This window comes from Aspergillus ruber, assembly GCF_000600275.1.
Source record: "Aspergillus ruber CBS 135680 unplaced genomic scaffold scaffold00015, whole genome shotgun sequence".
Taxonomy (NCBI): Eukaryota; Fungi; Ascomycota; class Eurotiomycetes; order Eurotiales; family Aspergillaceae; genus Aspergillus; species Aspergillus ruber.
The window spans coordinates 81626-102407 of record NW_024467311.1 but is presented as its reverse complement, the minus strand read 5'-3'; the positions used below and the strand labels follow the sequence as shown (position 1 = coordinate 102407).

General features: G+C 50.5%; 7 protein-coding genes across 7 annotated transcripts; 2 read left to right on the top strand and 5 right to left on the bottom strand.

Moving 5' to 3' along the window:
• Nucleotides 1-58: 58 nt before the first annotated feature.
• On the top strand, nt 59-1168 carry EURHEDRAFT_412924 (40S ribosomal protein eS7). Its single transcript, XM_040782038.1, has 3 exons — nt 59-318; nt 545-627; nt 707-1168. Exons 1-3 carry the CDS (start codon nt 163-165, stop codon nt 1071-1073), a joined length of 606 nt encoding a protein of 201 aa, XP_040638275.1. The 5' UTR covers nt 59-162; the 3' UTR covers nt 1074-1168.
• A 3642-nt stretch (nt 1169-4810) lies between these two features.
• Nucleotides 4811-7199, bottom strand: EURHEDRAFT_412922 (putative dynactin Arp1 p62 subunit RO2). The gene is made up of 2 exons (XM_040782037.1): nt 6566-7199; nt 4811-6509 (listed from the first exon to the last, which is right to left on the bottom strand). The coding sequence occupies exons 1-2, from the start codon at nt 6913-6915 to the stop codon at nt 4967-4969; spliced, it is 1893 nt and encodes a 630-aa protein (XP_040638274.1). The 5' UTR covers nt 6916-7199; the 3' UTR covers nt 4811-4966.
• A 148-nt stretch (nt 7200-7347) lies between these two features.
• EURHEDRAFT_501403 (uncharacterized protein) lies at nt 7348-8904 on the top strand. The gene is made up of 2 exons (XM_040785761.1): nt 7348-7692; nt 7748-8904. The coding sequence occupies exons 1-2, from the start codon at nt 7465-7467 to the stop codon at nt 8585-8587; spliced, it is 1068 nt and encodes a 355-aa protein (XP_040638273.1). The 5' UTR covers nt 7348-7464; the 3' UTR covers nt 8588-8904.
• EURHEDRAFT_457078 (actin-related protein 2/3 complex subunit 5 family protein) lies at nt 8741-9383 on the bottom strand (the record flags this gene model as incomplete). Its single annotated transcript, XM_040784400.1, has 2 exons — nt 8741-8966; nt 9031-9383. 2 exons carry the CDS (start codon nt 9381-9383, stop codon nt 8741-8743), a joined length of 579 nt encoding a protein of 192 aa, XP_040638272.1.
• An 802-nt stretch (nt 9384-10185) lies between these two features.
• Nucleotides 10186-13959, bottom strand: pmcB (putative calcium-translocating P-type ATPase(PMCA-type); the record flags this gene model as incomplete). The annotated part of the gene is made up of 3 exons (XM_040780194.1): nt 10186-12350; nt 12405-13827; nt 13885-13959. 3 exons carry the CDS (start codon nt 13957-13959, stop codon nt 10186-10188), a joined length of 3663 nt encoding a protein of 1220 aa, XP_040638271.1.
• A 1531-nt stretch (nt 13960-15490) lies between these two features.
• Nucleotides 15491-17529, bottom strand: EURHEDRAFT_501396 (FAD binding domain protein; the record flags this gene model as incomplete). Its single annotated transcript, XM_040785760.1, has 4 exons — nt 15491-16156; nt 16212-16789; nt 16841-17126; nt 17211-17529. The coding sequence occupies 4 exons, from the start codon at nt 17527-17529 to the stop codon at nt 15609-15611; spliced, it is 1731 nt and encodes a 576-aa protein (XP_040638270.1). The 3' UTR covers nt 15491-15608.
• Nucleotides 17530-17848: 319 nt separating this feature from the next.
• Nucleotides 17849-19877, bottom strand: EURHEDRAFT_515758 (uncharacterized protein; the record flags this gene model as incomplete). The annotated part of the gene is made up of 2 exons (XM_040786408.1): nt 17849-17863; nt 18021-19877. The coding sequence occupies 2 exons, from the start codon at nt 19875-19877 to the stop codon at nt 17849-17851; spliced, it is 1872 nt and encodes a 623-aa protein (XP_040638269.1).
• Between the last annotated feature and the right edge of the window lie 905 nt (nt 19878-20782).

Genomic DNA, 20782 nt, shown 5'->3' with positions numbered 1-20782 from the left:
ACAAGCGCGAGGGCTAAGCGAGAGCGCCGCAATTCGGATCCCACACGGGCAAACCACCGCAAAGGCCGTCTTGTTACTACTCAATCCTTCTCCCGACCGACCGCAGAATAAAGGAAGCAGCAGCCCGTCTTCTCCGTCCCTCCTCGACCGACGACTGCAAAAATGGCTGCTATCAACAAGATCGCCCTCAACTCGCCGTCGAGGCAGAACCCCTCCGAGCTGGAGACTGCGATCGCCGGCGCTCTCTTCGACTTGGAGAGCAACACACAGGACCTGAAGGCTACCCTTCGGCCTTTGCAGTTTGTCTCTGCCCGTGAGGTAAGACTTTTACGCTTTGCATACCTGCCAGAACTCCGTGTGGGATGGGGATATTTTGCGGTTGGCTGGGGACGTTGGATTTGGATTGGGAAATTTCTGGGACAAAAGCATTCTGGCTTGCGTGGTGGATGGATGGTTAATTGCGGCCCAAATGGAATTGAAGAGATGGATTGAATTTGGCATTCAAGCATGGCATGCGGACAGTGTCTGACTGACTTGATTATAGGTCGAGGTCGGCCACGGCAAGAAGGCGATCCTCATCTTCGTCCCTGTCCCTCTCCTCCAGGGCTTCCACAAGATCCAGCAGCGGTACGCCTAGCGCAAACAACCTGCAATTAGGAATTACAAATACATGTGAAAGCGGCAAAACTGACAAAAACGCGTATAGCCTCACCCGTGAGCTCGAGAAGAAGTTCTCCGACCGCCACGTCCTCTTCATCGCTCAGCGCCGCATCCTCTCCCGCCCCAAGCGCTCCGTCAACTCGCGCACCAACCAGACCCAGAAGCGTCCCCGTTCGCGTACTCTGACCGCTGTCCACGACTCCATCCTCACCGACCTCGTCTACCCCGTCGAGATCGTTGGCAAGCGCATCCGCACCAAGGAGGACGGCAGCAAGACCATCAAGGTTGTTCTCGACGAGAAGGAGCGCGGTGGTGTTGACCACAGACTTGATGCCTACGGCGAGGTCTACCGCAGACTGACCGGCCGTGCCGTTGTCTTCGAGTTCCCCCAGAGCGGTCCCGCTGACTACTAGATTTGGAGCATGTCACAAATTTTTTTTTTAAAAAAAAAAAAAACACAAGGGTTTATGAAAATTGAAAATGTTTTTTTTTTTTTTTTGCATTTGAGGACAGCCAATTCTACATCTCTTTTCTATCGGGTTTGGAATGAAGGAGCTGAGGGGTCTCGTCGATTAGACATCGAAGAGGGGGAAAAAAGAAATCAAGATGGGACAAGATAATTCATTCTATTGTATTTCTTTTTCTTTTCTCTTCATGGGTAGCTGCTTCGTCTGGTTTCGGGTTTAGGGTCCCTGAGATGTGTGAAGGGTGTGATGTGATAATAAAAATATCATGATCTCTTTTTCTTTTCTTTAATTTTTTTTCTCGCTTTTACTATCTACTGTTTGGGGGTTCCAATAGCTCCTACGCCATAGTCCGTACTGTGGCAAATACTGCAGTTCTGCCCTAGGTTCAGCTTCTCCAACCTTCAATCTTACAGCCTCTATAGATTCCGTTGCAGTGGTTTCAATATTTTCTCGCGGTATAATCTGTACAATTTCCCGGCCCTTCAACATCCATCTCTCCGTCGCTACTCCCTTGCCGTCTGACATTGATGTGCGCGGTACACTTCTGAAGTGCCTTGAGCTTCTGCACAATACTATTCGTCATTGGCTTGTTCGAGTCATTCTGGCGTGCTTTTATACTCATAACAGTGGAAGATGATGATCCCCCACACTGCGCAACGGCTATCACGTTGGCTGCGGATCCGACACTGTCCATACTGTCCGCTATGTCAACGCGGAATGGAATGCCTTGGGATTAGTATGGATTGAATGTGCGTCCCCATATCTGTTCTCTCAATGCGGGTTACAAGGTATCTGGCTACGACGAGGAATCTCTTTAAAAATCACTGGTGACTATGTTAGTAGCGCCTGTTGACGAGTTGCTCTTCTTGCCCCGGATGACAACCACAAACCGAAGAATGGAGATCGCAGGTCCACCGGAGCGCCGTGGGCCGCGCTGGCCCTCTCCAAACTGTCAGTGGGGTTCATGTCCTTAACTTTCTTTACTTGGATGAGCACGTATCTCCATTTTATGGGCTTGTCCAAGGGTAGTTGCACCCTTTAAAGTTGCCGGGCACCACAAGAGCTGTCGCTATGCGCCTTGCTTAAGGGGGAAATAGAATCAGAATGCTGACCGTCCACTAGGTCTCCGATGCTAATCAAGTCTCGCTGACTATGATACCATAAAGACTTGATCATTGCAAGTAGCGTCTGCGAGTCCCTCATTTGGTTTGGCGCGATCCAAGATAGGAACGGCTCAGACGACTGAAGCGTTCTCACCAGTACCCTGCCGTCGCTGATTTTGACAAATAATCTCAGATATCTAGAGCAAAGGTACTCCGTCAGACTTTGCAGATTCACATAGAACTGGCATCTATAGTCAAGTATGGCTAGCACTCGAATCAGAGCACCACCTGTTTCAAAGTGCAGGCAATTTAGCACTCGAAGTAAGTGGTCAAAGAATCCCGAGTTTAAGCCTTTTCAAGTCACCCACAATCAGTGACCATCTGGGGAAAAGCGAATGCGGTTTCGATGGCCCTGTTCCGGGACGAAGCGTAACAAGCTTTGCATGCCAACTCTTCGAAAGCCCTTGTTTGTTGATCCCCATAGATGCGATCAGCGATGTGTATACATTCCATGAGATAAGCGTCGTTGGGTGGTAGCCCAAAATTCGTTTACAAGTGTATATATGGTTCCACGTTGATTGAGTATCGACCTCAACGACGTAACAGTGTCGGGCTTCCGCCCAGCAAGCCCAGCAAGCTTATCCAGCAATATCCCTACTTTATGGAGGTCTATAAAGAAGACCAAGCTTGTGACATGACGATCCAGAACTAAATTATACAAAAAATCAGATGCTGTATGCATGGGGTGAGGAAACTCTTGTGCGAGAAAGAGATCTCATTTGACATTCAAAAGCCAGAATATGCTAGTGTTCTGTCTCTCAAAAAACCGATGAGTTGTTACTTGCCTATGTGAAACTTAGCAAAGTTAGTAATAGACCTGGAGGCTCTATTGACGACGATGAGAACGATATGTATTGGCTCCTGATGAGACGGTTCTACCCAGCGGACAAACAGCGAGTGCAAGCCATCATTTATCCTGATGTTCGACAAGGTAGATTGGACGCATGGGGTGGATGTCTAAGTATACTCAATTATACCAGCATGTAGCTTTATATAGTGCGATCCATTATGATCTCGATGCTGCCTTCTCAGAGATCCTCTTGGCCATAAGCGAGCGAACAAAGAACTCGCACACCCAAAATTATCATAGCACATCCTAACTTTGTTTCTAATGGTAGCATTATTGTCTTTTCTTAGGGTCCTTTTCCTTTCTATTGCTTTCTGTTCCAGCACAGCAAACGTCATGAAAAGCCAACTGCATGGATCGTGCTCATCCCATCAAGGCGAACATTCCGCCAAAGGCTTCTGGGCAAATTTCGAAGACTGAGAGTTACTGTGATTTTCTTTCTACCCCCTCCCCCACAAGAAAATGATCCACGACTACAACCCAGGTACCTGAGCTCGCCACATTGCTTGCGGAGGCTACCAAGATTGCATTTGCCCGTGGGACTTCAAATTTGAAGAGCACCATAAGCTCCTCTCTGAGCTATACCAGAAGCCATGTCGTTTCTGTGCTAGCCAGAACGAAGGAGAAAAACGAGAAGAAAACATGTGACCCCAGGCAACCTAGGGCTGACCCAAATGGGTTTAGTGGCTGACCAGGTCGAAGCTGTTATTGGTCCGTTGTAGACAACTCTACAAAGTCAGGTGCGCGTCATTCACCAACCTCATAGAAGATGCCTTGCTATAATGGCTCTACATTTAAGAATGCATCCGATTTCCAATTGTATCTCATCCAGGGGTTCTCGAGGAGATAGCAATTGAAAATGATACCCATGCCAAGCAGCTTGTGTACACAGATATCAAACCCTCTTGGGCAGTCGATACAGTGAACGCTCTGCAGAGGAGACTTGTGTGCTTGTAAGCCAAAGGAGTACACCCCCAAGCCCTTATGACCGTTAAATGGCTCCTTTACTTCTTATACAGCAAGCATTGCAACCCTTCTACTGAGATATTTCGAGCACGAACCAAGTCAACCCCACTCCACAAAGCAGCACAAGAATGTCATTCTCGCTCTCAAAAAGCATAGCTCAATACAGATATATTTATACTGGATGAAGGAAATATTCTCACTATTACTTCCGCTTTATATGGGTATCCTTTCCCAGTTCCCCAAAGACACCATTCTGATCTGTAAGACAGTGGGAGATTCTCCAATGGCCCGTGGGCTGATACCATGAAAGCCCCTTATATTTCCGTTCAATTGAGCACCAGTGGCTTACCACGAGTGACTTTTGAGTGCGGTTACTCTGAATCGCAAGATATCCTCCAAGACGACATGGTATATTGGCTCATAGGCGGGGATGATGCTGTCCAGGTTGTGATTTCGGTGATGTGGAAATTATATCCGACTCCTATGACCGTTTGGGAAGATTTAGAGCATAAGGTAGGCTTACTAACGATATGGTTTGGTGTATATATAGCAGTTGTTCCCTGTGCCGGAAGGATTAGAAGAGCCACAGGTTCTGCGACTCAACCGCCAGGTGCTTTTCGGGGGTAATGTTGCGCCAGGTTGCGGGAAAGGTGATGTTTTTGGTCCTATTATCCAGGTTCTACGGACGCTTGTGACAATTCTAATGGCGAATATTGGCTATGCGCCCTGCATGAGAAGTTGGTGGGCCGTATTAATGGGCTCAAGAAAGATATATGTACCGAAGCATCACCATTCTAAGCAAATGTAACAAAGGGGTATGAATACGTATTGGTATCGACAAAACAAAGCAAAATTGACATAGATCAACCCTCCAAATCCGGTGAAATTCTCCCCACGCCCAAAACCATCCAATACGCCAGCTCCCTCTTAACAGTATCAGAACTCTTACTAACAGGCTGCTCGATCTGATTCTCCGAGTCCCATTCCATCCTAACAAAGATCGGAATCTCAAGTACATCTTCATCAGGTTGGAGCTTTTCATTGGGGTCCTTGGATTGGCCGCTCCAGTCAAGATCCTTTTCATCGACACTGTCATCATCATCGTCATTGTCGCTATCGTTAAAGTCGTTATTCGCCCTGGAGGCACGACGACCACTACCTGGCAGTGTTCCGGGGACGACCTCTATCGCGACTGTCGTCCAATTACGACCCTTGTCCCAGACCTTTCCTGCTTCTGCAACCTTCTCGTAACCGATGCCCATTGCTCCGGAGCGGGAAGATCGTTGTTCGCCCGGTGCAGTGCCCTGGAGGGCTTCGTCCCAGACATCACTGTTAGCGCCGACGTCGAGTTGCGGACAGAGGATTGTGACTTTGGTGTCTACACGGCCTGGCGTCACGGATGGTGTGGCTAGGGTCACTCGAACAGGGTCGAACATGTGGTTTTTCAAGGTGAGGAGAAGCTGGACGGGTTTCAGAGGCGGTAAGGAGTCGAGATTCGGAACCGTGGGTGCGGTTGTGGGATAACCTGGTTGAGGTGGAGAGATGGTGAGAGGGCGTAGAGTCGCGAGAGGGATGTAACTAAGGGCGATCAAACGGATACGGAAACGGGTTGATTGTGGTTTGAACTCGGGTTTGACGAGAATGTGCTTGCAAGACTTGCAACGTTTGGAACGCTTGGTTCGAAGCAACACAGGCAGGGGAAGAAGATCGTCCGCAAACCGGGCGTCGGGGGGCTGGAAAGAACGTTGCTCGATGGAAGCGACACCATCCCATCCGCACTCGTCAGAAGCCATACGTCGAACTACCGCATCCTCTGCACCAGGCACTGGGATCTTAAGGCCTTCGCTTGCCGTGAGAGCCTCTCTCATCACTGGGGGCTTGGACTTGGGTTTCTTGTTGTAGAGGCTGCTCAGCCGGGAAGATGAGTTGTAAAGCGACATGATACGGTTCAGGGCTCCAGGTGAAGCAAACCCACCGGCGAAATCCGTCCCTAAAGGATCATTAGGCGATGTACTAGTCTCCGCGATTTGGTTCCTGTAAAAGCCCTTCAGAGCCGCGAATCTAGCATCTGCACCAAGAGGCTCTGTAGGCTGGTCAGGGCCTCCATCCTCAGTGGCCGAGAATTGCTCATCAACGGAAGCGTAGTTGGACAAAGGCGACTTGAGATCACCCAAAGACCTAGACATTTGCCTCCCTCGAGATGTCGAGTCGGCCATCTTGGAGAGTTGGGTTCGGATGTTTGTCGGTTTGTCAAACTTGATGCCAATATCCAGAGTCGTCCACATGCAATATCCACAGGACAGCACCCAGGGACCTTGCTGAGACCCGTTCCCTGTGACATTCTCCAGCGTGCTTACTGACAAAGGTGCAGTACAAATAGGACAGTTGAAGCAATTTCTCGCGCATCTGCAGTCATCCCACTTAGCCGAAACCCCGTTTCCTATCTCTGGCGACCAACTCACCGGTTACCCTCACTCCGCACCATACTACTCGGCGTCTCGAACAGACAATTTGGACAATACCAACACACAATTTCCTCCGTTATACATCGCGGACACTTAATCTGATGGCAATCTTCACAGTAAAGAAGCTGCTCTGGAGGGTAGAGCGAGAAGTTGGAGCGCGGAGATCGCGGGTCAAATGTTTGTTCCTCTTCTTCGTCTTCCGTTATTGTTCCCTTTTCGTCTGTCCCTGGAGCATCGGGGTTCGCTTTCTGGGGGAACTCTCGAGACCTGCGTTTCCTGGCCGGGTCGGGGACTGGAGTATCGGCGCAGGGGCAGGAGATATAGGTATACGGAAATGGCCGAGACATATCGAATGGTTACGAGTACGAGCCGATCACAGTGTATCCTTTTCGCCTGCGGGGTGTTTAGGAGCGGTCGGGGACGAAGTTCCTCTGTAGTGACCTGAATGGACGTTATGAAGAATTGACGAATGAAAGCAACTATTCCAATCAGCTGGCTCTGTTAGCTACTGTCAACCCATCTCGAAGTACAAAACAATGTGGACAGATTCCACCGGACAAGTAGATGATTTACCGTGAAGCCAGCAATCCCTCCAATTGACAACCAACACAAGGTCCTATAGCAAGAAAAACCCAGCCATGAGCAACCGGTCAAATAAAGCCGGTCTTCAGAGTAAAAAAGGGCACAAACTCCCCACAGTCGCTTGCGGTGTTGTTGACGGCAACGCGTGAAGAGAAGAGCGGAATGATTTCTCCGCCGACGTCAGTCATTCCTTGACTTTTACCTTGACCGGATTTCTTCTAACAACGCCCACGCTTATTTTTATGTGAAGACTCAAAATGCACTGAATTGCTCAATTGAAACGAATATATCATATATCATCGAAATACAACATCATGTCCCTACGCTCTCTCTTCCGTCCAGCGACCTTCGCACGCCGCAGCTTCACGGCCGCGGGGAGAAGAAGCTATGCCAGCCAAACGCCCGGAAACCCCATGCTGGAAGTCTTCAATCGAAAGTCAAAGACTCTGCAGAAAGACCGCGCAGCTCGAAATGTGGAAGAGGGCCGGAAAGTCGACTACATCAAAGACGAAGTGGCGATGCGGTTATGCGAACGATTACTGGTACTTCTCTCGCAACCAATGTCGGACTCAACGGCTAGCTAACAGATCATAACAGGATATCAAACGGGAAATCCCTAACGTCCTCGACCTAGGCGCAAACAGCTGCAACATTGCCCGCGCCCTCACAACTCCAACCCCGGACCTTGTCTCCCCAACCGGCGAATCCCCACCTCTCTCCGAACGAATCTCGCAACTCACCTGCGTCGAGACCTCTAAAGCCCTCCTTCACCGCGACGCAGACCTCCCCTTTAACAAAAACATCGACATCAAGCGCGACGTCATCCCAGACCTCGAATCCCTCCCTTACGAACCCGACTCCTTCGACGCGGTTCTCTCCTCGCTCTCGATGCACTGGGTCAACGACCTTCCCTCGTTGTTAGCACAGGTGAACACGATCCTTAAACAAGACTGTCCGTTCATCGGGGTGATGTTCGGTGGAGACACACTCTTTGAGTTACGAACGTCACTGCAGCTCGCGGACATGGAGAGACGGGGCGGCGTGAGTCCGCATGTGTCGCCGTTAGCGGATGTTCGGGATGTCGGGGGCTTGCTCAACCGGGCTGGGTTTAAAATGTTAACGGTGGATGTGGAGGATATCCTCGTGGAGTTTCCGGATGTGTTTGCGCTGATGACGGATTTGCAGTCGATGGGGGAGAATAATGCTATTCTGCACCGGGAGTTAGGGCCTATTTCACGGGATGTGTTGCTTGCGACGGAGGGGATTTATCGGCAGTTGCATATGGAAGAGGGGATGAGGGGGATTCCGGCGACGTTTCGGTTGATTTATATGATTGGGTGGAAGGAAGGGAAGGGGCAGTCTCAGCCGTTGCAGAGAGGTAGCGGAGACGTTAATCTGAAGGATATCTTGGGAGGAGGAGATTTTGAAGGCCGGTAGTGTCAAGCAATATGTATAATATAAAGGCTAAAACATACAAAACGGGATATCATCCACAAGTGGTGTAAATCCACAGCCAGTACTATGAAGTAACAGTAACAAGAAAAGAAGCCCGCTCCTAGTAATCTCTTCGCAGTCTAAAGAAGCGTACACTTAGACAGTCCTCCGGTCCGTCATGACACGAACAATCGCACCAGGCCCGGTAAGTTCAACAAGCTTCTCATGCCAGTTCAGCAGCACGCTCATCTGCTGACCACCACCACCCTCGCCGAAATTCCGGGTCTGAATTTGCGAGAATCCTCCCCCCGTGCTTTGCGGAGAGAGCTTCCGCGGCGACTGAGAACCGCCGCTCGATCCAGACGACTCAAACCCCTTGTACCTGCAAGCAACCATTAGCGCCATCCTTCCCTCCTTCACAGTACAATGAAAGAAAGAAGACGTACAAATACTTCATCAAACAATCCGCCCTCTCCGACCCCCCCTCACCCCCAATCACCCCTTCAAGAACCCTGGTCATCTCCGCCTGCCGGATCCCCTGCAGCACCTCCACCACACTCGCCATATGTACCTCCTTCGCGCGATCATCTCCGCCCAACGGCGCCGTGTCCAGAACGTACCGCATCGCGCCCTCGGGGTCCCCGCCGCGCAGCAGCTGGCGCACTTGGCCGGCGACACCGGCGGCGTCGGAGGAGGAGAGGGGTGGCGGGAGGGTGCCGGGGAGGAGGGTTTCCATGGGGAAGTTGGAGGAGGACTCCGGGTCGAGGACGTCGATGTTGATGGTGCGGTAGTTGTCCATTTTGGCGGTTTTAATCGGTATCGGGGGTATTCAGGATATGATTGGAATGAAGATATCGAGTACTAGTCGAAAACTGAGTCGTTTCACGGTTTGTCAGCCACTTGTTAGTTGGCTTGGGGAGATAGCTGTCCTTACCCAGTCCGACGTAGGCGGGGGATGAATGTAAGTGACGTGACAAGAGGATTCTCCAGGGATAAAAAACTGGAGGATAATATCTCTTATTTGAGAGAGGGGAATAGTAATCTGGTATATTTGAATGTTCAATTCAACTCGAATATCACCAATAGATGGGAGCTCAGGAGGAAGTTCGTCGTCGTGGACAGCTTGACGGCGGGTGACGATGGCGGTGCGGAGGATGTTGCCTCAGGCATCTATATTTACATAGTTAACTAACCAACTAGATAGCCAGGGGTAAGCCCGCAATGAGTAGAGTAGTTATATGGGAGAACACAAGTGCTGTAAATATTGGGTATCATTATTTTCGGGCTCTAGACAATTTCTTGCCTGCTTTTCAGATTATATATGACTCGACCAGAATAAACACATAATACCTCCTGAACTGTACAGTTGTAGTAAACAAGCCCTCAACGCCGGTCCAATCCCACGCTCAAAATCAGAAAGTAAATGCAAAGAAAATGAGTGTAAAAAAACAAAGAGACCACCCAATGCTTCCAAGGAATCTAATATACAAGCACAAACACAAAAAAAAAAAAAAAAAAGGTCGTAAATGAGGGGCATAATATTTACAAAGCATGCCTCACACGAATAAGAGTGAGCTAGCTTAGCTACCCACCCTCATCGTCTAAGAAGTCGTAATAGTGATAGGTGGCACGCTGACAGGGGTGACAGGTGCTTCTGGGGTATGCAGACGATTCTGATCCACATTCGTCAGAGCAGTGGCTTCTTCGTCAGAAGGAGCGGCAGTGCTCTCTTTTCCCGTGTCTCCACGACGAAAGACACGCTTCAAGGGTCGGAAGACATATCTGACTCCCTTGGCAAAGAGGCGAAATCCCTTGGCAAACGGGCGCAGCACAAAGCTAACACCCTTGACGGCGGCATTGAAGACAACTCCGAAATGCTTATCCGGAATGGTTCGGAGGACAACCGCCCAGGGTAGACAAACAATGGCGCAGATAATGCACACAGCCCATTGAACACCTGTCAAGCGAGTGACACCAAAGGCGGCCCCGCCGACGAAGACAATCATGATTTGGCCGCCAACCATAATGCAGTTTATTCCGAGGAACCAGTAGTTGCGGAACATGCCTTCGAAGATGTTGAAGTTGTTGTCGAGGCGGCGGTTGTTAAACTCGTTGAAGATCTGCATCCACACAAAGGTATTGAACACGATCGTGGCGAGCTCGGTGTCTCCGTTTTCGGCGCTGAGCTGGCTTCCGAGAAGACGGTTGCCGGCGAAGTAGAGCATGAAGGTGATGGCCAATTGGTAAACCGCTTGGCCCAGGATCATCTTCCACATTGTCAAGGTGAAGAGAGAGGCATGCTTGGGGGCAGGCTTTCGGTTGAGAATCTTTTCCGTAGGTGCATCGGTAGCTAGAGCGAGAGCAGCGAAAGTGTCCATGATCAAGTTGACCCAGAGCAGCTGCACTGCGTTCAAGACACTCTGGTTGCTGCTGCTGTAGAGCGATGAAACGAAAGTCAAAAGGACAGCGGTGATGTTGACAGTGATTTGGAACTGGAGGAACTTGGCAACAGCGTCGTTGACAGCCCTTCCCCAAGCAATCGCAGTAACGATAGACTTGAAATTGTCGTCAAGGAGGATAATAGAGCTAGCCTCCTTGGCCACTTCCGTACCGGCAATACCCATGGAGAATCCCACGTCGGCAGTCTTCAACGCAGGACCGTCATTGGTGCCATCACCAGTCACAGCCACAGTCTCGCCGAGCTTCTTCAGGTGAGCCACCAAGATGCGTTTGTCTTCCGGTGAGGAGCGAGCCAGGACCTGAAGGTTCGGGATCACCTCGTCCATTTCCTTGTCAGACAACAGGCGGAACTTGGGCCCTTCCATGGCCAAACCATCATCCGTCTTGATACCACAAGATGTCGCAATTGCTGTTGCCGTTGCGATGTTATCACCTGTGACCATCTTCACCTGCACACCGGCAGCATTACATTGCTGAATAGCACCGGGGACTTCGGGCCGCAGAGGATCCTGGATACCAACAACGCCAATCCACGTCATGTCATGGAAAATGTCTTCGAACTTGGCAGATGACGGGTCATCTTCCAAGAGCTCGGCGTTCTTGGGTGGCCAGCTGGAGAAGTCGCGGTAAACCAGTCCAATCGTTCGGAGGGAGTTGCCAGCATATGATTCGATGGTGTTGAGCATGTTCTGACGGTCATTGTCGGAAAACTGGTCGTTGACGATACGGTTCTGGGAGTCCAAGTCCGTCATTTTCTTCGAGCACGAGCCGACCATGATTTCGGCAGCACCCTTGACAAGAAGACGGTAACCGACAGTGGGTTCGCGGTAAACCACACCCATACACTTGCGGGCGGAGTCGAAGGGAATTAATTGGACGATTTCCGAAGAGGCGCGCTCAGTGGTCACTTCCATGCCCAGATGATCCTTGGCCAGCTGCAGCAATGCCACCTCAGTCTTGCTTCCGATGAATTCCTTGGCCCCATCCTTGTCCTCCTCAAAGGCAGTAGAGTTGAGCGCAATGCTTTTGGTGATCAGTTCACGCACAGCTGTCGAAAACTGTTTGAACACGGCAGACACAGGCACGGCAGTATCGTTCTCCGCGGTACCGAAACTCTGGTTAGAGCCCCAGGTGCCAGCAACTACGGTCATTTTGTTCTGCGTCAGGGTTCCTGTTTTGTCAGAGCAAATAACGGTTGCATTGCCCATGGTTTCACAAGCACGGAGGACACGGACAAGATTGTTTTCTTTGACCATCCGTGTTGTGGCGAATGCAAGGGCAAGTGTAACGGCCAAGGGAAGACCCTCTGTGAGACGTTAGCAAACTGACCGTACAGAAGAAGGGATTAGAGTATACTCACCAGGAATTGCAACGACAATGACGGTAACAGCCACAATGAGGATGTCAACAAACTGCTTTCCCTTTATGGCAGGGGTGGCAGTGTTTCCCGAAAGCTGAGCAAGGAACCTGATGAGCAGCACCACGAAAAGGATGATAGCCGCGCCTGAGCCCAGCCAACCAATCCAGTTCGCCAGCCCACCCAACTTCACCTGTAAAGGAGTAGGATCGTTCGATTCCTGCAACGACAGCATAATCCGTCCATAAGTCGAGTTCGGTCCCACACTAGTGACCAAGTAGGTTCCGACGCCTTCCAAGACCTTGCCTCCTGAAATCAGGAAAGGGTCAAGTTTCTTCGTAGCGTTTCCGTCCATGATCTGATGCCAGACTTCATGTCCACCGGTCTTCTTCATCTGGTCCGATTCACCAGTAGCAGAAGACTCATCGCACTTGATTCCATGGCCGGAGATGAGGATACCATCGGCAGGAACTGCATCACCAGGCTCCAGGTGAAGAACGTCGCCGACCGTGATGTCGAAGATCGAAATCATAACATCCTTTCCAGAGCGGACAGCTTTGACTTCACGATCGTTGTTCCGCTTGCTTAGCTTGACAAACTGTCTCTCCTTCTGCCAGTCGTTGGCAGCAGTGACAATGGTGACAATCAAGATGGCCACACAGATAGCAACACCTTCGATCCAATCAACACCATGTCCGGCGTCAACCGTCTCGTAGATACCCAAAGACAACGACACGATAGCAGCGATAGTCAAGAGGATGATGATCTTATCGTTGTAGGCAATCCAGAGCAACTTCAGGATGCCAGTTGACTTTCTTGCCGGTAGTCTGTTCCAGTTGAACACTCGTACACGGTCCTCAAATTGCGATACATCGGAAGAATTGTCGTCTGGGATCGGGGTTTTCTTGTCCGATGTTGATTGAGATGTCGCTTCCTCAAAACCAATAGTACCCTCCAACCGGGCTTCATCCACCGACAACCCCGACGTAAGATCCGTCCGTAGACCCCGTTCCAACCCACGCAAGCCACCAAGCGCCTGAAAAGCAGCGAGCGACTTTGGGTTCAACAACTTATTCAGCTGACCGGGCGTAAAAGCGAATTTGTTGTTGTCCACATGAAAGTCTTGTACATTTCGAGGATCCGGATCCAGGGCTTCGGATACTGGTACATCGTCGTATTCTGCTTTGGATTTCGGTTGCTCCTGAGGCGCCTGAGTGGCTGAGGAACCAGCCCTGGATCGTCCAACGGTGTCGGCATATGAGTTGAACGAGCCGGATCGGGAACGCAGGGTGTCCCCGTCCAACGAATGCGATGTCCGCGGCGGTGCATTGCCGACTGTTAATCGAGCGGTATCAGGTGATAGGGTTGGTTGTGGCTGGCTTATGCCGAGACTTGGTGATGTGGGCGATAACGATGATGAAGACGGCTATCAGATGTCAGCACAGCACTATGGTACCATATCAATGCAGAATCAAGCACATACCTCACTGTCCTCTGGAACCACTATTGAAGGGTTGGGGAGCTCATCCCGACGATTAGTAGTATTTGGGGTCGTCATGAATGCGACCGATAAACTCTCGACTTAATCGGCAAAGTCAAGAAAGTTCATTGAAATTATGACAATAATGATGATATAGACTGACAGAGATTTCCTACTTAGTGACAAGGGACTGGGAGTTTGTTTATATGAGAAAAAGACATTAAGTACAGATACGGGGAGCATCCCTCTCTGTACCGGGGCAGTGCACGTCTGGGCGGCGCGCCTGTGCTTTGTTTCCTGTTACCCTTTTTTTTTTTTTTTTTTTCCCTATTTTATTCCGATGCCCCAACAAAATATCAGTCATGATCCATTGCCACAGACCACAGGTTGTTTAACCTCTAGAAAGAAAAGAATCGTGAGGCCCTGCTATACAAGCATACCCGATGGCAAACACAACTGCCACGATAGTAGTACCCAACACACGACGCGGCGAGCAGACCCCGTAACTAACTCCGAAAACGAGAATGAGACCACGTACTCTGCACTAGGAAGCCAAGTCCAATGAATGGAATGATCATTTCTCATTTCTCATTTCCATAGATCAGCATTGAGTACACAGCCTCAACGGACTAGGCCAACCAGATCCACGCGCTGGGAAACCTTCATCTCCTGAATCGTCGGTTATGCTTGGTCACTCCATTCCAGACTCTTTTCAAATCCGGCTAGAATAAATTGTTCATGACGAAATGAGCCATATTCCGTTACATGGTAGAAATGAGCATCGCATCGTGTTGACAGGCCGGGGTTTCCCACCTTGTAACCGCCGGCCGGGGAACCAACCCCTGGGTCCGTCTCAGCTTCATTATCAGTAGTTAGTGTTTGTATCTGTCGGTATGAGGTTGCAATGCAGCGCAGAACACGCGCGCGCGATTCAATCAGAAGCCGGAGCACTCTCATTGGTTATTACATTTAGCTCACCATCACTCATGCTCATCCTTTAGGCATTGCTATGCTAATTGCTCCGTGGCCTCGGTCGTACTTCCATCACAGCCGCCTCATACAGGCAGATAGATTGAGCAATAGTTCTGAAATTGGCCACGCGGCAAATGATGACGGCTGAGTGTGATGGATAAGATAATGCTGACTGACTAGCGAGTAGCCACTGGTGATGGGAGATAGACCCATCTAGAATGGGAAGGTGGTGAGAAGCTAAACCGCTTTTGGAAGTGTGGCTTGTATGTCATGACTGTGGCGCATTGTATGTGGCTGAAGAGCCCTTGGCCAGATATATGTGTGGCGGTGCAATATGTGGCTAATAACTGTGGCTGGTACATATCAGCTGACTTTTCCGAAGAAACAAAGCGAGGGGCTTAGCTGGAAGGAAGCTAACTGAAGCAGAGCGTCAGAGATGGCGTGAAATTGTGAGACAGTACGAATTCGGTTGCGTGGTGCAAGAGAGCCTCACGAGGCGTAGAGTGAGGAAGAAGAAAAAGGAAGCTGAGGAGAAAAGAAAGCTGAATAGGTCGGGCAGGCAGCATCATTTATGCACACTACTATGCTCAGATGGTTTAGTTTGTATTGTCATTACAAAGTAAGATACATACTTTACAGGATATTTATAGGTGAATTGTGTATCCGTCATAGAATTACATATTCTAAAATACAAGCCCTTCAGCCTCGTCCTTCAGTAGTGAAGTCCGTATAGTCTCACAACAACCTCAGATAAGCTACAGATCTACATCTAACCCTGCATACCGATTCCCCAACCCACAGAAACAATCCCTCTCCATATTTCCCTCCCCCTCTGTCTCATCCCCCCCAAGCCCAAACATATCCTCCATCCCCCAGGCCACCCGTTCAGCCCCCAATCTCGCCCCCTCCAGATTCGGCGCCCCCGGTCCCAATCGCAGGGCCGCTAATCTTCCCGTCATAAATAATGGTAGATTAGGCTGCCACATCAGATCGTCCGTGATGCAGGGTAGACCTTGCTTGCATTCGATTGGGTAGTCGCGATGCATGTTTTGCAGCATGGGGTGCTCGGTGACGTCTAAGCCCATGCCTGTGGCGAGGTAGATGTAGTCGATTGGTGGGAGGTCGATGGGGGGGTCAGTGGTGAGGGACCAGGTTTGGGTCATGGGGTCGTATTGGCGGTCGACGATGGCTGTGCGGGTGTGGATGGAACAGCGATTGCGGGAGGCGTGGTGTTTGGTTATTTTTTGGTAGCGGGGGGTTATACTGCCGCCGTTGCGGGCAATTTTGATCTTTTCAAGGCGTTCTGGTCGTCTGTTAGTGTACTGCTCGCGCTGATGATGTGATGTAGGGTTGCTTACCTTCGTCCGTATCCGCAGACCAAAACGCCGCTTTTTCATAGTTCTTGAATTTACCCATCCAACTCAGTCCAATATCAAAGTGCTTCACTTTGAAATCCGACCTCATCAAAAACCAAACCTTACTGACCCCTTTCCTAATAGCCATGTCCACAATCTGCGCCGACGACAAACCACCCCCGACAACGACGATATTCGTCTGTCGTCTCTGCTGAATCTTATGTCTCACACTGGGGCTAGGAAACTCTTTAATCTCCGTGCTGTGGCAGCATCCCTGCTTCTCTTCGTCAGAGGGCTGGAAGGGGAGGATCTTGGTTCGGCCAGGTCCGATGGCCATGACCACAGCACGGGCATAGAATGTGTCGCCGGTTGTGGTTGTCACAGTGAAGATTTTCTCTTCTGCGGGGAAATCGGGGTGTGCGTCGTATTTGATATCTGCTACTTCGCGGTGGAGGATTGTACCAGGTTTATTGAGGCCATAGCGGGAGACGATGGACGAGCAGTAGTCTTCGAAGAGGCCGGTAGATGGCGAGAAGTAATCTTTTCGGTCCCGTTCGTCAATTTCAACCTGGCTTATTGTTCTGTTCAAGTTAGCTTCCGAATCATATTACGAAGTACAAGGGGGAACACACTGCTTCGACTTCTGCTGCTTCTTCTTCTTCTGATGCTTGCTCAACTCCTTCCCCACACACCCAGAGATTTCCCAGAGATCTTTCTCCCTTCCTGTCTCCTGCGTATACGCAAGCATCCCATCCCGATCTCCAGGGTCAACATGGAAAAACATGGGACTCCGAAGCTGCTGGATCTCCAACGCCCGGAACGCCCGATTCCACTTTTCCATCCACTGATCACCAGTACTATCAAGCACCTTGATCGATAATCCTCTATCTTGCTCCCCAGTCGCTTCTAACGACTGCCCTTTCTCAGCAGCCAATATTGACGCCACCGACTCAGGAGACGTAGACAGTGACGGCGGCTCATCATCATCCGAAGCAGACGAACCAGCAGATGAGTACGAACTACCACTAGATGACGTACTCCCTCTCCCTCTCCTCATATCAAAACTAGCCTTTCTCTTATCACTCGTTCCCCCCTGATGGCCTCCATTCCACTTCTCCGCCCTAACGCCCTTAATCCCCTTATGCCGTGCCTGCACCAACGCCATCCGCCCACTATGTTTGCTAATCCAGTGGTAGCGCTGATGCTCTTCGTCTGTGAACATGGCTGATGGTGTTTCTTCGTGGAGACGTGCAGCGACGGCGAGGCCGCAGGGGCCGGCGCCGATGATGAGGACGTCGAGGAGATCGGGGAAAGATGTCATTTCGTATGCTGTATAGTAATTATGAATGTGTATGAGGGTTGGTTGAATGGGCTTCACTACGTAGGTGGGTGTTGGTGCTTTATATGGCTAACTACTGAGGTACTCGTGCCGGGGTGATCGCAAGGTCCTTGTGGATTGGAATCGAATGTGTTCATTGTTGGGGGACCTTGAGGGTTGTATAGACGGGGTGCTGGTGTGCAATAGGATTGCTTGTTAGTGTCGATCAATTACTTGAGTGTGATGCTATGCAGCAATAATAAATTCAATTCCGCATCTATTTTCATGACGCGAGTTTATATGTGCAGCATGCCCTACTGCCCTACGCTACCCTTTGCTGTAACACGTCTAGATACAGATCATTAAGAGAATCTTTACAATAAAACAAAGAAAATATTTTTTAACGAGTGAATCTATTTATGCCACCTTTTAACTCTCACACCTTCCTCCCCATTGCTATCACTAACCACCCTCCCTCTCCCTCTCGACGACACTCCGCCCCTCTCCCGCCTATGCCATGGATCCTCCGGCCACACCCACCCCCTAACCCTCTTCGCATCTCTCGTCTCCCCAGCATGCACCTTCGGAATCCACTTATCCCTGCCCTCTGGCAGAACCTTCTGCCGAGTAAGCGCGCCTGGTCCGCCAACGTTGACGTGCGGTGAGGGCTGAGAGGGCAGTGGCGTATCCTTCGAAAGCATGAGGAGAAAATAAAGAGCTAGGGTTGTCGTTAGGGGGACATCGAGGGTTTGTGTGTTTGCATATGTATTGTAGTAGGGGTGTGTTTTGCGGTCAGGGATGGGCGAGTAACTGCTGCTGCGGCTGCGGGTGGACGAGGTTGAGGATGAGAGGCCGTCGATGCCTGTGCTAGATAGAGCGGGGGATTGGAATCGGGTATCGTCGTCGGAGGTTTTGGTTGGGATGGGAGGGGAGATTTCGAGGAAGCCGAAGTATGGGACTGCTTCGGCGTCGCCGTTGTCGCAACCTGCGCGTATGCAAACAAGTTCGATTTCGGTCATTATGAACCCGTATCGACAGTTGTGTTCGCGCATGCATCGCTGCAAGTGTGCGAGACCGTTCAAGTACTCAACCCGTCTTGGTTCCGCTTCTTTGCGCATCCCTGTGTTCCACCGGTCAAAGCTTCTAACTATCCCGACGAGTCGGCCCCGGGGCAGCCCCGAGCTTGTCTGGTCCGTGTCGGTTGAGTAGTTAGCAAGGAAGTGCGGTCCGCCGTAGTTCTTGTTCACAGAGGTCCGCACTCCGGGTGCTGCGTAGAGCCGTAAGTGGTTCGTGCCTTGGGATACAGCCAGCGCTGCGTTGACGCGGGGGGCGTAGATGTCATTGACCAAACCGATTAAGGTGGTTTCGCATTCAGGTGCGAGACGTGAAGGATGGACCATGGTCGGCGGGGTGAGGTATGATGGGATTTCCGTCGTTAGAAGTTTCGTTAGGCAATCAATTGAGTCGAATGTGGAGGGTTGGAACGATGTCCAGCTGCGTAGGTTGCGGATGTCCCACCAGAAGTAATCGTGCATTCCTCTGGTTGGCACGACGTTGACGTTTCGCACCAGCTTGATCGCCTGCGTAGGTGCCGTCAGGTACGACAACATTGTTGTTGTTGTTGACTCTTGCACTTCCTCAGAGCGATAGACCGAGCCAGCGGGGTATGGATGGACATTTTGGGTGTGTGAGTGCTGGTAGTAGTACTGTGGTGTCTTCGATACGGCCACTGGTGACTGCTGATATGTGTATTCGGCCGTCGAACGCTGCTGCAAGTGCGGTGGATGCACAACGATATTCGGAGTCGCTGGCGTAGACGGAACAATGTACCTGGGCAGCTGTCGGTATGTAGGATAGCCATATCGTTCCAGCATCGCCTCACGGTTTCTCGATTCAGATACATGCCGGGAATGACCCTCAGGGGAAGACGATGCCTTGCGCTTGTTCGATGATGTGATGCTCACTGGCGACAATAGAGCCACGCCATTGCTTGAGCTGTACCCCGGAGCAGCCGGGGATGCAAGATGAGCGCTCTGCTGAGCTCCTGAGTTGCCATGAACGTACGGCAAGGGAGCTGGTAGATTCCGCGTGCTGCGACGTTGACGCGATCCAGCTGGGGGAGCAGGCTCAACCACAACATCCTGGGGCCGGATCTTAGGAAGAAGTGCTGGCCCGTGATGAAGCTTCCGGGGTGGTGAGCCGCCAGGGCTAGTTGCAGATGTCGTCGCAGACCAGGGAGACGAAGCGTCGGTAGAGTAAACGGATGAGTCTGAGGCATGGCGACTATGTGCCGCGCTCAATGGGACGTCCGGGGGTGTTGTTGGACGATAGTAAGCGTATTGAACAGACATATTGATAGCAGTCTGGAGAGTATGAATTTCCAGGTGCAAGATAGGAAGTACCAGCTTCCTGTGGTGTCTCAGAATATGTCGGTGCAGAAAGAAATTAAACAATAAAACAAGCAGCCGGTCTTGTATGAAATAGAACGGGGCTCGCAGAGCCAAACAATGGCCAGTATGATTAATTGGACTGATTCGCAAATTGAATTGACAGATACCAGAGGACATCGCTTGGATATAAATGCTCCTCTTCAAGAAGCCCTGATGCGCTCAGCGAGCAAGACCACAGAAAAAGAAACAAATTCAACGTATCGCCAGGCACAGAACCCCGGAAAACATGAAACACACGAAAACCCTCCATTGTGACGCCCATAATTTCGATCCCCATATCTCTGGCGTCTTCGGCATCCAAGATAGGTAAGAGAAACCCATACTAGGTAAACCGCGAACAGTCAATATGCCAGAATGTAGTATACTCAACCTCCACATCCCGGCGCAAATCGTTTCATGTTAGAGTCGCGCGTCAAAGTGCTGCTATTTTTTGCACCTGCTGCATTTCTGCAGCTTTCTAGCTGTAAATTGCAGTAGTTGTTAATAAACATTGTTCGCCACGAAGCGCTATATTCGGTAACAATTGATGTGCTATTCTTGGAGAAATCCCCCTAAATTAGGGACAAAACCGGCGCCACGCCTATGATCTTCCTCGCCCGGCGGCAAGACTGAAATGTAATGGACGATAATATTTCCTTAAGTGTCTGTCTGTGGCAGGAGAAAAGGGTTCATCTCTCTTAGCGCCGACGTCGAATGGCCGGTGCGTCAGGAACCGCTGTTCAGAGCACAACGAAAGGAAACAATGCGGCCGCAGGAACCGGTACTGTAGATGCGGGTGTTCCGAGAATTATCCTGGTTTTTTTTTT